Here is an 18,062-nt window from a genome sequence, read left to right as displayed (position 1 = left end):
CATTGGCTGTGATGCCTTTGGATGGTCATTGAGTTTCTGAGTTAAACCCAAGTTTGAGTCCCATGATCTTTTATGTCTTCTGATCTGAATAATGTTCAGACATTGCCAGATTAGTTTAGCTTCTGTGGAAAACTTCTGTGGACTGGGCACCTTGATTGTTATCACTTTGGAACTCTGCTGGCCTGGCTGCCTTGCATTTCAAGATAGGTACTGGATAGTATGCACTGAACCATGCTGTCTCAGGGGGTTTAACTGCTTATACCACTCTTACTGATTTACATGGTATGGCTCAGACACAGAGCAAGTGATGCCAGATGTGATAAAAGAAATTTCTAGACCATTGCCACTTTACTAATAGATGAGTGCAAAAGATATACCACCTCGCCTTGAGCAGGGGTGGGAAATTACAAAATCAATATGCTCATCTCCTCCTGAAGGTTCTTTATTCCTTTTAATAGCCTTTCAGGAGACCCAAAATTTTCTGTTTATCTGGTTCTGGCTTTTCTTATGCTGGAAAGCAAAAGGTTTCTTAAATAGCAGTTTACAACTTGTCTCATTCCCTGATCTTCTGTGTTTTGCAGTTGTGTGGCGTGCAGGTGTCTGTGACTGTCAGTAGTTACTGCATTTAAGCATAAATAGAGTTTAGCCAGTAACCTTCATTGCTCTGATAGTATAGGGTTTATTCAGTTATTGATGGTTTTCAGTGACTCTTCTATTTGAGACCAGATTCACAGGATCTGACTTCCTCTGTGCTACTCAAAGATGGAAGCGATCTAAAAGGGGAATCTAGATTTGGGTGTTAGAAGAAACTTCTTCTGAAAGGCTAATTAAACACTAGAATAGGCTCTTCAGGGAAGTGGTTGAATAACCATCCCTGGAGGTGTTTAAAGAATGCTGAGGTGGGATGTTGAGGGACATGGTTTAGCACCAGATGTAGAGTTATTAGTGGGACTCGGTCTTAAAGGTCTTTTCCAACCAACAGTTCTGTGATTCTATGAAAGTAATTACATGCAGCTGAAGATGCTGTTTGGGGTAGATGGTGTTTATAAAATGGACTGGAACAGATTAGTTCACAAACCAATACCTTGTTAGGTTGTGGCTGAGTTTCTATAATTGTGTTCTCCAAGCCAGGAAGGTGAGTGGTGAAAGGTATGCAAGACATCTGCCGGAGAGAGGACCAGCTGGCAACAAAACAGTGCACAGCTGGAGATGAAAACAATATTTACCTTGCTGAGTTTGTTTTTCTTTTACAAAACCCAAATAGGTCTATTTCCAAGGCTGTGTTGTTAAAATACAGGCTGTGGCTATAACCCAACAATTAATTCCACTCAGCATACAGAGGCTGGTAAGAATATCCCTGTGTCAGTCCCCAAGTCCCTGTATGCCCTGGGAAGCCTTTTGCAAGCGTCATCATGGCTGAGTTTCATGTATCGTCTGGTCAGGCCAGCATCATACCCTGCCCCCCTGATGGATTTGGTCTACAATGCTGAATTTGGTGCTACTAATAGATTTCAGTGTATGATAAATATCCTTTTGCTAAGTGCTGTATGACTCAGCTTTCCACAGTTGTAGTCTATCAATTTATAAAACTCTGGCAGCCAGCTGCACCTGCATGGAGCCTCTGTTGGAGTCAGTAGCTCATTTTGGGCACAGCAGCATCTTTATATGTAGTCAATTGCAGATCAGGCTCTGTGTTGACCATAAGGTTATGAGGTTATAATTTCAACAAGACTGTGAAGTGGAGTCAAAAGCATGAAAATGGGCTTAAAAAAATAGTATAGCTGCAGAAAGCAAGAAACAAGGTGTTTATGTGGGAACAAGTGGAAATGTTGAAGCCGTAATCTTCTGCTACTGCTTGTAGACAGTTCTCCATGGAATTGTAGCATCATCCTAGAAGGAAATAATTACTTGGAGATTTGTCTTCTAAACATTGTTTATGGCTGTGCCATGTATCATAGGTACATGTTTCATATGGTCTGCTTTCACCATTGCAGTGCTATTGCAGTGTGGGTTGGTAACTGGGAAGTATAAGATGCAGCAGCAGTCATCGATTGAGAGACAAACCTGAGCAAAGCAAGCAAGTATAAAGGAAAAGTAGGGATGAAAGGGCCCACAGAAAGATAGAGTGCAGAAGGTGCAATATGTCCTCTTGCTCAAAGCTTGAGAGAAACTTGATCAGGAATTAAGAGCTAAAGTTCTCCATCAGATAAAGGTATCAGTGCTGTCCTCTGAAGAGCAAAGGCTTCTGGGTTATGTGTATGCCTATAGCCTAAGTATGTTTTCTAGAGTATTGATAAACTAGGGAAATGCTGCATAAAATTACAGCTTCTGCATGAGGTTATAGAGACACTGGTGAGCAAAACTACAGTCGTCTTAGGAGGTGTGTGGGGAGATGTTATCACCTATATAACCTTGGGGGCATTCTTTATTACTTACACTAATCCCAAACCATGAAAGGAAGTATGATGTTTGGAAGGCACAACAGAGTGACAATCACAGTAAACAGCAGCATCACTTACTTTCTTTTGTGTTTTTAATATTTCAGTTGGCCTTCATATCTGCTGCCTAGATTTTCTTCAGCTTCAACAAAATAACTCTCATCATCATAATCCTCCTTCATCTCTTACTCATCTTCAACCTCTTGCCTGGCAACCCCATGAGATTCAATGCTAAAGATCTGGCTGCACTGGCCAGGCGACCATCGGGTTGTTTTGACAAGGAAGGAAAACTGAAGATTTGCAGAGTGGTTGGTGATGAAAAATTAATAGGTAAAAATGACTTGGAGTGAAAACTCCCCGTGGCTGATGTGCATGCTTTCTGCAGTTGTCAGCTTACCGTTTCACTAATCGCATGCACCTCGGAGTTTTCAGTTGTCTTCATTGCTGATGCCTGAGAGGTGCTAAATACCTTTCTAAATAAAGAAGTCTAAAGCCAGCTCTTTGGTTTGCTCAAGTTTCCAAATCTTCTTTGTCACATATCTGAGAAACAGTACTCAGTCCTTAACAGTATGAGTATTTTTTCCTGTAGACAAAGATTGTTTTGTTTTTTTGCTGCTATTGACTGCTGGTTGCCAGTCATGAGTTGCTGTGTTTGAAAGTTTGGATATCCAGTTCCTCGGGATCCACCCCCCAAAACTGTATTCTTTTGTCATTCTACATTTTCCATGTCTCACTTCCCACCTCCTTTGTGGGTTTCTAAAGGCTTTTATGATCGTATTTTAAATGTCTTTCAATTTCATGTAAGCTTGAATAAATGTCTGTTCCCTTGGTAGCTGTTCAGAAATAGCTCCTGTTTAGCTGTAAAATCGGTCCTAATGCAATAATTTCAGCAACAGCAAATGTTTTATTTTCACTTGTCCCAGCTGATCTTCATTGTGATTATATTTACCTTTATTTTATTAGAAACAAACCAAATCCCAAACCAGCACAGGCTCAGTTCTGATAGGGGGCTCATAACATTTTGTGCCATGTTTTTGGAATATTTCATACCTTTTCCTTTGCCTGTGGAGGATGCAGCAAACTTTCTGGACAGAGTACTTCTGTCCAGCATCCTCTTCTGATTGCTTTAGGGTTCCTTGGCAGGATTCTTTCCCTGTGTCCTCTTTGTGGGCTGCATATTAAGCCTTGTCCAGTGACTATCTGATGTTTATGAGGATATTTTTTTTCTTCACTTAGGAGTACATTGAGTGTTAATATTGCTGCTGAAAAGCTTAGGTTGACCAGAGACAACCCAAACATTCATCTAGCCTGGTATCATGGGCATTTTGGATGGCAGATTCGAAGAAAGTATTGAACTATGAATATGTGGGATGTTCCTGTTGCCCAGTAAATCCTACTGGCTCTCAGCAATCTGGTTATGACTCTTTGAGAGAGGAAGTCAAAACATCTTTCCCCATGAGCCAGCATGTGCCCTTGTGGCCACAGATGGCCAATGGCATCCTGAGGCGGATTAAAAGGGGTGTTGTTAGTAGGTTGAGAGAAGTTTTTCTCCCCTTCTACTCTGCCCTGGTGAGGCTGCATCTGAAATACTGTGTTTCAGCTCAAGAAGGACCTCAAGGAACTGCTTGGAAAAGTCCAGTGCAGAACCAAAAAGATGATGAAGGGAGTGTTACATGTCCCTGTTGAGGACAGGCTGAGGGAGCTGGGTCTCTAGCTTGGAGAAGGGGAGACTGAGAGGTGACCTCGTTCATGTTTATAAAGATGTGAAGAGTGAGTGTCAGGAGCCAGGCTCTTCTCAGTGACATCCAATGATAGGACAAGGGGCAGCAGGTGCAAGCTGGAGCAGAGGAGGTTCCATATAAACATAAAGAAAACCTTTCTCACTGTAGGTGTGACAGAGTCCTGGAGCAGGCTGCTCAGAGGGGTTGTGGAGTCTCCTTCTCTGGAGACGTTCAAAACCCACCTGCATGCATTCCTGTCTGACCTACTCTAGGCAGGGAGGTTGGACTAGATGATCTTTTGACATCCCTTCCAACCTCTAACATTCTGTGATTCTGTGAAACCTTCTCCTTTCTTGTGGGGAAAAAGCTGTTCTAATTTTCAAATGTTGCCTGTTGAAACATCTTAATTGAAATTACCAAGGGGAAGAGAGAATTCTGTTTACTGTAGCACGGCTTCTCCCTGGTCAATATTATGTCTCTAGTGGTGGCCAGCTTTGAGGGAATTCCAAGAGCTGCGCAGAGGCAGCTGTGGAATGACATGACCTTAGGGTACAGCTGTTCTTCCAGCTCCCTAGCAATTCGAGGCTGGCTGCTGTATGGAGACATGGGGGTTGCACATGCCCTCTCAAAAAGAAAGAGCACATCTTGAGCACAACTGTCCCTTCCTCTGTTAAAAAGTCACATAGAGAGATTACCTTTCCCCCACTTTTTCCTGAGAAACCTATATCTTTTAATGTCTATAACAGGTGTATGTATTTATCTATACTTATATATATTTATATATACACACACACAAGTGCTTTGTGAAAAACAGAAAGGGTGCCATTTTAGAAAGGGCAAGTTTAGGAAGAACAATTTTTCAAGCTTTTTCACCCACTCACCAACCCTAAAGTTCTAAACCATTCCCTGTTCTTAAAACTTTAATAACGTGCCTGCATGTGTGTGTAAGCACAAATATGTTGCTATTCCCTTTGGTTAAGCACTTCTAGCATATCCTAAAATAGTAATAGCAAAGCAACTGTAAATATTTAGGTCTCATTTACTCTCTCTCTCTCTTTTTCTTTCTTTTCCTTTTCTGAAAAATGTAAATCCAGAATAACATGGTTCTAATCAAGTGGAATAGTAAATGTTTTTGTGTCTCAACAAGGATTGCATTTCATCTCTTGAAATGCTGGAAGCAAAAGCCCTTCCGTGCTGAAGTGGCTGTCTCTGCTCCCATGTGAGGAAAAGGGAGAAAAGCAGAGAAAACACTGAGTGTATGCTGCAGTCACCAATTCTGTCAGCTGCAGAGTAGAAGAAACCTTCTGGGAAGTTACTTGGCATTTAACAGCATGTAGCACATAGGCAGATGCCCAGCGAAGCCGGCTTCTTTTGGTTGTTAATGATTTTCTTTTCTGACCTTTATAACTGATGCATCTTCTTTAAGAAGCATTTAATGGAGAGAGGTTGTTTGTATTAATCTCTTACTTCTTTGCATACAGAACCGAGAGAGCGATGGTGCCGGCTGAAAGGAAATCTGCTTTTTCTGATGAAAAATAAGGTAATTCGCTTTCTAACTGCTTTTCTTCATCTGTTAGTCTAATCTGGGACAACCTGAGTAATGTGTTTTCATGATAGCTCTTGTCATTGTGCTTTTAGGAGCAAACCCCAACAATAATAAAAATCACTGTTAGTGGAATGGCAGAGATGAAAAAAATTCATTGTTTGCATTTTATAATACTAGGTATTCTTCATGGTATCAAACAACCTTTAGCTTGAATCACAAACAGTCTATGGCCAGGTTCTGCTCACAACATACATCTGTCCAAATCCAGAATTGCTCCATCAAATCCCCTGGAACAACAAAAGCAAAAGCTCAAGCTAAGTGACATGTTATGGTAATGGTTAAGATACAGTTTCAGACCCCTGCCATAATTCTTTAGCATGGTTTTGTAACTAAATTTGTTATGAAGAGCAGCTTTGTTTTTCTTCTTCTTTTGTTGGATAAAGCAATTGCATGCCTAAAATGAAGGGTCTTTTAAAACAGGGCCTGTCCCTGACCTGGGGGTTTTGCAGGAGCTGCTGAGTTCCCTGTTCTGTCATTGGCCTTGAGTTGAGGCCACTCATCCTCTGGAAACAACAGGCATCAAATGTGGAATTACTCCTTTTTTTTAACCTTTTCTATCTGATATTATGAAAGCTGCTTCTGTAGCTGCCTGGATTGGCTGGAAAATAGCCCTGGAGAATTAGGGAGTAGTATGAAGTTTGAGATGCTTACCTGTTAACAGCAAGCATTTTATAATTGGCTCCTGGGATGTTTTTATACTGCGTGGAGCAGCAGTTGGGCAGAAATGATAGCACTGCCTGACAGATTGTGTGTTTTGTTTGAAAGATTTTTCAGTGTGATATAGTGGCTTACTTTAATACAGTGATGAATGTGCACATATGGTACACTTCTAAAGCAGTATTTGCTTTCAAAGCACTGCTCAGGAGCATGTGATGAGATTTCTGTGTGTATGCAAACAAAATGAGGCAGTATGATGTAAAGGTTTCTCTGCCTTGAGTTTCACATGGCTGCATTCCCTGGGTGGTGAAAGGACCAACAAGTTCTAGGTAGGTGAAAGCGAGCTCATGGCCTCCCCTCTGTCACATTCGCATTATTGTCCTGCTGTATGACTTACAGAAAGTTCTTTGAGTAAAGGATTTCAGGCTTCAAACTACTCTGTTCTACTCCATGTTCATCCTATTCTCATGGAAGCCTCTGGCATTTTGTAAAACAGTTCCAGAAAATATTTTGAGCAACTTTGCAGCTGTGAAGAGAGGAGTAGGAGAGTTTAGCTGAAATCAAATGTCTGTCTCTGGAAACTTAGACAATGTTACTATGCCAGAGGGTTTACTTGTGGAGTTGTACTCAGGTTCATACAGTGTTTGGTGGGGTTTTTTGTGCATGGTTTCCTTGTGGTTTGTTTTGTTTTGCTCTTTTTTTCATGTGCAGATGAGGTGCAGACAGATGGAATCAACCAACCTGCTTGGTCTACTCAGGCTGTATTTTGAGAAACTTGGAGGATGAGACAAATGAATGGCTTGTTACTGAGCCAGCTTGGGTTTGCTGTAAATAAATGGGAGTTCCTATTGAAAACTTGTGGTGTGACTGAAGCGGTTTTGTGGGAAGAAGGTTGTTTTCATATGGCTTTGGAGGACTACAGGGAAGATTTGCCTTTGCTGGAATTAGAGAGGGCTATGTTTTGTCTTTGAGGGTAATGTAAACACCTTGTAACTGAAGGAGAGAAGCTAGGCAGAATTTGGTTGGATGTGTTGGAATGTTGTTTTGTTATTTTGGCCTATTGTATGCCTTAATTACATGCATACCAGTAGAAAAGGACCAGTTGAGAGGTGACACATGTGCCTTCTGATAGACTGTATAACTTTGCTGTATAACATAATAAACATCTTTGCCTGCTTACATCTGGTCCTGAAAGCATTGCACGAGGCAAATCCAACATCTATCAAACATCTATACAACTTCTGTACTTTTACACAGTTTAATGTCTGTGTCTAGGTCAGTGCTAGAAAACAGCATCTACTTCTGATTTCCTTGCTTAAATTAGCTTCTGAAATTTGCTGAAGTTATGGAAGTCACAGTGAGAGGAAAACTTGGGAATTGAAGTCAGAAAAACTCAAATGAACCCAAGTGTAGTGAGATAAAGTGGATGCTTGGGTTTAAAATGTCACAATTTACTAGGCTCAGAGCGGAGACCACTGAGTGATTGAAGGGCAATGTCTTACAATAGATCTAACTAAATGATGTATCTCTTCCTTTTCACCTTATATCCCAGGAATTTGTGGAATGGTCATTTTCAGAGGCTTCATCTGTTGGGTACTGTAGAGGACAGTGTCACTGATAAAGACAGATCTCTCTTGAATTTCAAATCTCTGTTTCAAAGGATGCAATTTATAGGCATACTAACTGAAACCAAAGCAATTTGTGTGCTGTGAGCACAGAAAGGGAGAATAACCTACATGTAATTTTTTTTTTCTTCTGTTTCCCCCTCCCAATTTTAGAAATGAATAAACATCCCATCTGAAGCAGATTCTTGACACAGAAAATCATAGTTTGAATTTGGGGATTGTAGTTTGCCAGTATAATAACCAAAAATAGATTTATCATGAAATTTACTAAGCATCTTAATAAGCAGAATTGCCTTTTTTTGGGGGGTGTGAGGTGGAGTGGGGGGAGGGGGGCTTTTAATATCCTGCTCAAACTTTTGCTAATTCAAGTAATGTGGTGTGTGGAAGCCATGTTCCTATTTTTGTTGCCGGAATCTGACTTGTCTTAGGCTTGACACAGAAGAAAAGTAACTCTGATGTTTTAGAAGCTCATCTGAATGCTGAACAGTTAACTCCAGAAGTCACTGTCATGAAATGAAGACTGATTTGCTGCTGTTTATTAATTGCTGTCAGAGCATGTGCATGTCTGCATATACAAATGCTTATAGCTTAATGACAGACTCTCCTTCTAGTCCAAATAGACATAAATTATACCACTTGTGTAAGAATCTTATCTAGGAAATTGTAAAGGATGCTTCCCAACTTATCTGTGCTGTAAATCTTAAGTAGTAGAGCAGTACATTTTCAGAGAAGGGGGAAGAACCTCCACCTGATCAGCTGTAGACATATCAGAATAACCTATTAGGCATCTTAAGGACACTCATTTTCCTTGGTCTAGAAGTAGAGTTGGACATTTTAGACTTGGAGTAGGCTAAGAAGTGGATCTAGTTTAGGCCTGAGGCATGTGCTACTGTTAGTGAAACAGCATGGTATGTGTGGTTTTGTGTGGCATGAGGAGTTGGGTGGTTTGGGGTGGGTTTTTTGGGAGTGGTGGGTTTGGGTTTTGTTTATGTGTTGGTTTTTTGTGGGTTGGTGGGGAGGTTTGTTTTTTCCTTTGCTGTAGGTGGCAAAGTTACAGTAGCTAGTGGTCTGCAGAATTGGCCTCTGTGAGAAAAGGTCAGAGGCTCTGCAGCAGAGTCACTCCAGGACACAACTGTGCCCAGCAGCAGAACAAGTAGTGCCTCTGGGAAAACGTGTCTAAGAAACAGCAAAATGCTACAGAGCAGTGAAAAAATGTGAGAAGCAGTCCTAAAAACACCAGGATCACAGAAGGAGAGGAAGGATTTTATCTGCTTTGGGAGCAGATAGACCCCTGCAGCCTGTGCAGGAGACTATAATGGAGCACCTGGGTATGCCCTGAATGATTTGGAGCACCTGAGTGTGCCCTGAACGATTTGGAGCACCTGGGCAAGCTACATGGCAGAAGGCTCTACTAGAAGAAAGAAGATCCAGGTTGTAGCAGGTCTTGAATGGTTGCAGCCCATGGGAGAACCTGTTGCTGGAGGGGGCAAAAAACAGGAGGGGAAAGAAGAAGCAGAGAAGAACTGTTATGGACTGAGTGTTGTACCATTTCCCATCCCCTCTGTGCTGGTGATGTGGGGAGGAGGAGAAGATAGGGAATTTGAGAATGGATGACTAAGTTGAGCTTTGGGAATGTGGCAGATGGGAGATAACTGCTTTAGTTCTTATCTTTGTTTCTCACCATCTAGGTTCTTTTAGGTGGCAATAAACTAATTCTTTTTTCCTAGGTCAAACCTAAATTTTTCCCGGGAAGCCATGTGTGATGAGAGTAAAGTTTCACATGATGCTAACTTTGGAGCAATTGTTATGGATACTAGTTCAAGCTATTTCAATACTGTTATTCAGTGGTGCCTACAAAATGATTAATATCTGGAACCAGAAAGTGAAATGTGCCTCACCTTAAGTGTGTGGGTTATTTACTTAGATTCTCCCCCTTTCCAGCCTCACAGGTACTTCCTTCCAGTACTTATGTGAGTACAAAATGGGGAGGAGAATTGCTGGGCAACAGTTGCTAGCGCATGTAATAAGTATCCTATACTTAAGGGCCTTTTTTGGTTGAGGTAGAAGGGGATTTCTGATCAGAAGTTCCAGATCTCTTTGGGGGTTGCAGTGCTGCTATGTGCTGGTTTTGCTTTTAATTACAGATCAGAATTTATAGCAATGGGTGTTTGGGGGTTTTGATCTTTTCTTTTGTTGGTAAAAGATCAGTGCATATTTCTACATCAAATGACATGCTGTTTCCTTGTTTGCTGTTCCTAGGTCCTTCAGAAGAACTTTCTGCTTTGTTTTCTTGGTGTTTTGTGTGTTTGGGGTTCTTTTTGTTTCCCAGAACCAAGTAAACAGATTACTTTTAACTTTTCTCAATCTCTTTTAATCCCTGTGCCAGTTCAGGGCTGGATTTCTTCAATATCCTCCATCTGTGGTTAAAAACCTCAAACTGTTGTTTGCTGTGTGTGTGTGAATTTGGAGTGGTTGCTACTGAAGTAAAGGCAGAAGCTTCCTAAGCCATCTATGGTTCATTTTCCCATGCACTAATATTCCCAAATGGTAATGCTGATACTTAGCCAGTTTGGTAAATGACTTTGCAATCCACACCATGGAAAGATATGCTTAAAGAATGCAATTATGTTTTTTTGTTTCTCAGTAATAGCTCCAGAGGGCCCATTCTGTTTTATTGAGTAAACATGTTGACATTCCTATTTATTTGTGAGTATGTATTTAAGAAATTTATTTCTTAATGGGTTTTTGATCAATAGTCTGTGGTGGATTCTTGAGGAGAGTCATTAGTGTCTATTGTGTAAATCTGTCTTCGTTTGTGGTTTAATGATCCTGTGGAGGTAACTATTCAATCCATCAGGTCAGTTTGTTCATGCACTAGCTCAATAAACTCCTGCTGCTTTTGTGTGTGCAGTGTTGCCTTTTAAGAGTTTTATGGTATATTGATTAAAAAAAATCACCATGGAGAAGGAAAGAAGTTTACTGTTTATGAGTGACTGTATTTAAAATAAAAGCTGTTAGGAGGGCTGAAAGTAGTTTAAATTAGCAGTCATATTTCAGACATAAAATTATAAACCCACCTCTTTTGCTCTAATCTAAACAATGCAGCAGGTGAAGAGAGGCGACTCTTCCCCTTTACTCTGCTCTTTTGAGACTCCCACCTTCAATGCTGTGTCCAGTTCTGGTGGCCACATCACAGGAGAGACATAAAACTGTTGGATTGAGCCCAGAAGAGAGGGCTGCCGGGATGACTGAAGGGCTGAAGCACCACTGCTATGAGGATAGGCTGAGGGAGCTGGGGCTGTTCAGTCTGGAGCAGAGAAAACTCTGGCGGACCATATAGCTGCTTTCCAATACCTGCAGGGAGCTTACAGGAAGGCTGCAGAGGGACACAGCACGGGGGAATGTTTTGTAGCTGAGGGAGAGTAGGGTTAGACTGGATCTTAGGAAGAAGTTCCCCAGTATGAGGGTGGTGAGATACTGGAATGAGTTGCCCAGAGTGGTTGTGGATGCCCCTTCTGTGCAGGTGTTTAAGGCCAGATTTGATGAGGCCTTGGGCAACCAAGTCTAGCTGAGAGGTGTTGGAGTAGATGATCTCTGAAATCCATTCCAACCTAAGCCATTCTGTGCTTCAATGTTGTGGTAGCAAATTCGTATGGCATGTTTGTAGTGTAGTGTATCCATATGTTTGCAAAGCCCCTAAACCCAGGAAGTTCATATTGGAGAAATGCCAGACTTGACAGGGGTGTAAACTGGAGCGCTCTAATACATCTAATGCCGGAGAGAGTTCAGTAAAAGGTGGTGAATATTCTGAGGCCTTTTGTAATGAATTTACCTTTCCTTTAAACCAAATGCATTGTTAGGCTTAAGATTTTTGCAGACAAGATAAATGAGCAAATCTAAATGGTTGTGCTGTCAACAGTCACAAGCTTTCTTGTAATGTTTGTGAAGGCTTAACATAAGAGATGTTCTTACAGCGTTTATCACAAGAGCAATGTATTATTAACAGCTGGCAAAAAAGCCTCCAAGATTTCAGGCTGACTCATAAATCAATAACCAGAGAACCACACAGAAGGAAGAAATAATATCATAATGACACACTTCTGAGGTTTTGATGTGTGAAAATGTTATTCAGTTTTTTATGGCATAGTCCTATGTAAGCTCTATGATAAAAAAGAGAGAGAAGGTATCAATGAATCTCTGCAGCAGGGCAGGCACACACAATGCATTTTCAGCATTCCAGCATAGCTTCCACATTTTTCTTTCCAGTTTGATATCTTTTAAATATTCTTACAGAGTGGGGTTGTTTTATTTATATTGAAGCTGTGGAGCCTTTTCTGGTCTGTTGGACCATGAGTTTTCCCCTCTGTGTGTGGTTTAGCATTCTGTAAGTCAGTGATCTCTCCAGGGTATCTTGAAATAAAAGTCTCTTCTGGCTAAGGATGTACTTTTTATAAACCATTTCTCAGCAGTGATTTCAATTTTCTAGAGCCTGCTCTGTATCACTTTCAGGTCTGAGCAGCCAGAGTAAGTGTTGCTGCACTGTGTAGCATGGTTTGGGGATTGAACGTCATTGCTGATAGGGTTTTTGGCTAAATATTACATGCAGTTATGATCATGTTTTGCAACATCCGTAAGCTGAGAAGTAGGTAAGTGAATCTCTGTCTGTAATATAATATTCCTTCAGTAAGTTGTTGCTGTGTTGATAAGATTTTGATTCACAGAAGCTAGTGAGCTAAATGGAGAAAGAAGCAGCCAATGACCAAACCATAGCCTCGGCAGATCTAGAAGCCGAATCGCCCCTTAAAATGGACTAAAACTCTTAGTGCGGTTCTGAGCATTCTCAGCCCTGACTTGCATGCACTTCTGCCTGTGTTCAGCTAAGATTTGGGCTGTCCTCTCAGTATTGGAAGGAGATTTAAATATGCATATACAAATCCACACATCTACATATACAGAAGTTAAATATTAGGCAGCGTTCACCTGAGAACTCAAAAGAATTGGGCTGTGTTGAGAAAAGAGCTGTTGCCATGTGCGGTTTTTAATCTGCCTTAGTAAGGTGTTGTGTCCTGTTACTGGAGTCATTCATACAAGTCAGTGTAATATCTACTGTATGTTTAAAGTCCCTTAGTAACACTGGGTTATTTTTTGTTTCACCAGTTGTATTACTCTTTATGCTGTATGTTAAAGACAGTTTGGAATGTTTATTTTTGTGCCTACCTTAATTTAAACAGTAGGGGGGTTTGTTTTTTTTTCAAGGTTTCTGTGTTTCTAGCCACATTGGATTGGAGGAATGCCATGTAGAGAACCCTAAGCTAGCTAGCTAAGTGTGATTGATTATAGCCTCAAACCCCCCACTATGCATGATGTAGAGTGTTAAGAGGAAGGAAGCTGCTGTTTTCACACAGCTCATGAAGACATCATGTGGGAGCCATGCAGTTATCTGGGGTAACTGAGGCACAACAGCAAGTAGACAAGCATAACCCTTGGTTTTGTTGCTAGCTGATCCTCTGAAATAGTTGTACTGCTGACCCAGACCCTTATATTTTAGGAGTCCTGCAGAACACTGTAAGCCAAATGGCATTAGAAGGCATGTCTCTTTGGGGCAGCAAGGGCACACTGAAAGTCTGTGCAGTGCCATGGAGGTTTATGTGCTGACTGTTCTTGCAATCTACATTCCAGCAGTACTTGAAAATGCAATTTACAACCAATTAATAACTATTTGCTCCTATTTTTACTATGAACTACAAGACTTTCTCTCTCTTCCCCATCGCCCTCCCCCCACCTTAACCAGATCCTGGCAAGCCCTACTGCTTTTTGCCATCTTTGATTCCCTCACTTATCTTGCTGCTTGTCCTTCCTCCCTCCAGATGTTATTGACTTGCTCTCTGGATAGCGAAGCCTTCCCTTCTCTTCCACTACTGTCAGAAGCAGACCTTTCCTATCACCTCTGCTGGCTTTGATAACTCCATTCTGTCTCCTGATTTTCTTGTCTGTGTTCATCTCTCACTTAACTTGTTCCGTGTTTTCCCTTTCTTTAGCTTTTAGAAAAAGCGTGCAGAAGCATGCTTTAATCCTTCCTTTTGCATGCCGACCTAATCCTTCACCTGCCTGCTTCCCCAGCTGTGCTCATAGACTTCAGATATCAAAGAGCTTATTACTACTTTGTTTATGGTGTCACCCATCGCATTTCCATGCCAGTGCCCTTCCCAGTCCCTTTGCTATGCCTTTGTGCTCTATAAAACTGTATAGGACTAATCTTCTTTGAGTACTCTCTTCCAAATGAGAGCTAAGAAGCATCACTTGTGTTCATGCAACTGTCTGCTGCTTCCAAGGCTAGGTCACCTTCTAACTCTGACTCCATTTTCTCCTGCTCATTCTCAACTTCTTCCTTATTCTTTTGGGGCATTCATGATGTGCTGTACCTAGACCTGAAGGCTACATGAGAAAAATGTAGCTTAACCCTGCATATTCCTTAGTACTGAATTGCATCGAGCTCTGCCTCAATACCTGTTTGTCCAAACTAGGCTTTCATCTTACCTTTGAGAGACCTCTTCCTGTGCATTTAGCTGTGAATTCAATTTCAGCAGGAATCAAACAGCTGCTTAATCTTTTCTGTCAAGTTCTTCCTCCTGTTGCTTTTGATGGCTGAAGCAAACATCATTTCTCTTCCTGCTGCTCCTACCAGTTTTAGCATTGCTTTTAACAGGAATGTGTTTCTATTCATGTTCAGGCTATGTCTGTCTTTGGCAGATCCTTTTTAAGACAGACCATTTCTCTCTCTCTCTCATCAAAACCTCTGCACTGATATAATATTATTTTGCATTTTCTTTTAGTGAAATATCGTTCTTCTGATCTTGGGGGAAGATGAGATTTTTGTTGTATCTGTTAGAGCTCTTGCACAAATAATTTTCCGAGACATTTGTGTGTTGACTGCTACTCTGTTCTTTGCATCTGGCGCTTCGATCCTTCCTTTTGTTAGCTCTGTTTTCATTGTAAAGATTTTTACCCCCCCCCCAGTCTCCAGTATGCTACCTGTTCTCATTCTGAGCTGTGTCTAGCACACAGTTCCTGCTTTCATAGATCTGTGAAAGCAACAAGGAAGTACTAAAACAAGGCACTAAGTGTAATCTCATTATTCCTCTCTAACTTCTGCCCTTGCAACTCTTCTTTGCTCTCATGCTTACAAGAAATTCACATCTTTTTGATTATTTTTTTGAGGGGAGGAGGGGAGGGTCTTACTTGTGATTTAACATTTAAGTGCTGTATCCATGCAGTGGATAATATCATAAGGTCCTGTGGTCCTCAATCTGCTTTCGTAAACACTCTGGTAATATATTTATAAACATTTAATCTGGGCAAATCACTGAATTTGAAAGTATTACCTAATGGGATTAGCTAGGTTTTATTTTTATTCTTTTTATTATTTTTTTTTAGAGTTGGTTGTGCTCTCCACTATTCCTGCAGCAATTGCTGTGATTGCATAATATATGGAATTGTATATGCTACAGTAACATAATAGGCAGTAATCAACCCCCAATCTTGTTTAGAATAGATAATTGTGTAGATAGCTGTATTTAACAGAAGGTTACGGAGCATTCCTGTGTGGTTCTGCCTTGGTTCGCTGGCTGTTGGTGTACTTGGTGCTGCAGTGAACCCTGTGGTGGTTCTCAAAGCGTGTTGGGTCTGGCAGATGTTTTTGTTGAGTAGCTTTACGCATGGCTGCAGAGAGAGTCCTGGGGCTGAGTAGGCATTCACTGTTTGAGATCAGTTTGCAAGATCAGGACTCTGTCTGCTTCTGTAGCTATTTTGGGAGGCTTGGGTGGCAATTTTTGCAATGCAAGCTGCAGTTTTTAGATTACTATTACAGCTGTTTGGTTTTGGTGAGGGAAGACCTGATAGCAGTATTGGGAAAGGGGAAAGGCTTTGAAATTGGGTGCAAGTGCTGACTGGACAGTGTGTAGCAGTATCTAGATGAGTAGACTGTGGCTGAAGTACTTGGCAGTTATTGAATATTAGATGTTAATGCCTGAAAGAAGCCTTGGGGTGGAGGAAGAGTAACAATACCTGTGGGTTACTGTGCTACATGAAGATGCCATGCCTGCCATAATCTATGAACCCGCACTCAAGGGACCAGTGGTAGTTGGAAGAGCTGCTTGGGCTCGGAAATTGTGTCACTTCACAACACATTCCAGGGAGGAGCCCTTTAGAAAGGATAAAACTGTGCCAAACCAAGCACAGAACTGGCACTTTGATTGTGTTAGTCTGAAATGTGAAAGAAAGTTGAATGCTTTTTAGAATAGTGTTTACCTGCAATTCTTCAGTGCTGGGTGACTAGTAGATAGGGGAAGGATCTCCTGCTTTTTATTGGAAAAACCCAGTAGAACAAATACACCCCCAAAGCCAGTGGGCTGCATTACTTCTCTAAGGCAGTAAACCAGATTTTCATGATACTGTTGCTAAACTCTTCCTTTCTTGAAAGGGGTCTGTGCCCGCTATGAAGCATTGCTCCTGCTTTAGTATTCTCTTGGCTAGATGATGCAGCCTGGCTGCAGGTTTGTGCATGCTGGGCTTTTCTGTTGGATCAGTGTGTCTCATTTTAGAATACATCCTGTTTCAGTGGTTTATAGTTTTGTTTTGTTTGTAGTGGAAGCTGTCAGTAGATGGCAGCAGCAATCTCTTCAGATAACACTTTTAGGTTACCAGCCAAATGAACATCTTATGCTAATGTTAACTAATCCCGAGGGAGAAAACTACTGAAGTAATTCACTGAGGGCAAAACGGGCTTTTATTTCTGGCCTGAAGCAGGATTGTGAAGCCAGGGGCTGCTGATTAACCTCGGTTTAGACTTTTATGAGCAGGATGAAGAGAGAAGGGAAGCCAGAGGAGAGTAAGTACAGCTAGAGTCATCCTGCAGCTGCAAAGTGATTGATGCCAGGCAGCCTAAGGAATTAGTGGGTAGAGGCCCTTGTACCATCAAAGATGATCTTCTGGCTACTCTGTGCTTGCCCCACCGTACTCATTAGCAAAGGCTGTACTTAGTAGAAGGGAGAAGAGGAGCTGTGCATATGTATGTACACATCAGGGTGCTGCTCTTTAAATAGCATCCCAGGTGATCCTAACTAGCACTTTATTTTTTTTTCCTAGTGCTTGCTGTTTCAGTGGCTCTCAAGTCTGAGAGCAGCTCAGTCTGTGCTGTACTCTCTGCTTCATGAGGAGCTGAAGCATAAGGGGCTGTATCCTTTCCTCTCTGCCCTTCTGAGTGGGGTTGATTTAGGAAGATGTGCTGTGGCTGCTGAGAAATGCTTTAGGGAGGACCTGTTTTTCCTTTTCTTGACAGCTTAACTCTAAGCCAGCTGCTATGATTTGGTTGTAGATGGAATTGAGAGGTGACTTCTTTGTGTCATTTTGGTATCAGTGTGGGGATGAGCATGGTGAGGACAAGGTCCTGGTCATGCATTTGGGCCAGAAGATGTTTTATGGTAGTGATGGGAAGAAGGAGGAAAGAGGAGGTCAGCTAGGTAGAGGTGAAGTGTGGCCATGGTTCTACAGGCTTCTAGCTGTGTCAAGAAGAAAAACACGGGTTTATACCCATCTATCTGTAAGATTTAATGAGATTTTTCTTTTTCCCTGACTAATTTGAGTGTCTCCAATTTATCAGAGAGGCTGTAGCTCTAATCTGTCTTCACATCTGGTTTGTCACAGCTACTAATGACTGTTAAGTATAAAACTGCTTTCTCCTTCAGCATCTTCACTAAGCACTACCATGCACTATTTCCTTTCTTGTTCTGATCAACCTTGAAAATAGAGCTGAATTTTCCACAGTACCACTAGAACTTATTTGTTGGGTGACAGGTAATAAAAGTTTTGCCCACTGTGTACAGTTTGCACATAGCACTAAATTCTGTTTAATATTTTCTCACTTGTTTGGTGAGGATCCCAAGAGCCTATAGCTTTGCCTTTGCTTTTAGGTTTGTGCCTCTTGTTGCCATTAGCAAATGGTACCACTTCACTTTAC

At 41.4% G+C, this 18,062-nt stretch overlaps 1 protein-coding gene across 4 annotated transcripts in view; it reads left to right on the top strand.

Moving 5' to 3' along the window:
* The window catches only part of INPP4B (inositol polyphosphate-4-phosphatase type II B), a 319,510-nt gene that overhangs the window by 36,329 nt on the left and 265,119 nt on the right, over positions 1-18,062 (top strand). For 3 of the 4 annotated variants that reach the window (XM_054172577.1, XM_054172578.1, XM_054172576.1), the window contains exon 2: positions 5,641-5,699. The exons of the other annotated variant lie outside the window; for it this stretch is intronic. In XM_054172577.1, coding sequence (XP_054028552.1) covers positions 5,688-5,699 — 12 coding nt within the window. In that variant the 5' untranslated portion in view covers positions 5,641-5,687. The remainder of the gene's footprint in view (positions 1-5,640; positions 5,700-18,062) is intronic. 4 annotated transcript variants of the gene reach the window in all.

Source organism: Dryobates pubescens, chromosome 24 (assembly GCF_014839835.1).
Source record: "Dryobates pubescens isolate bDryPub1 chromosome 24, bDryPub1.pri, whole genome shotgun sequence".
NCBI lineage: Eukaryota > Metazoa > Chordata > Aves > Piciformes > Picidae > Dryobates > Dryobates pubescens.
Note: the sequence above shows the minus strand (reverse complement) of the source record. Positions and strands in the feature narration are given on the sequence as shown.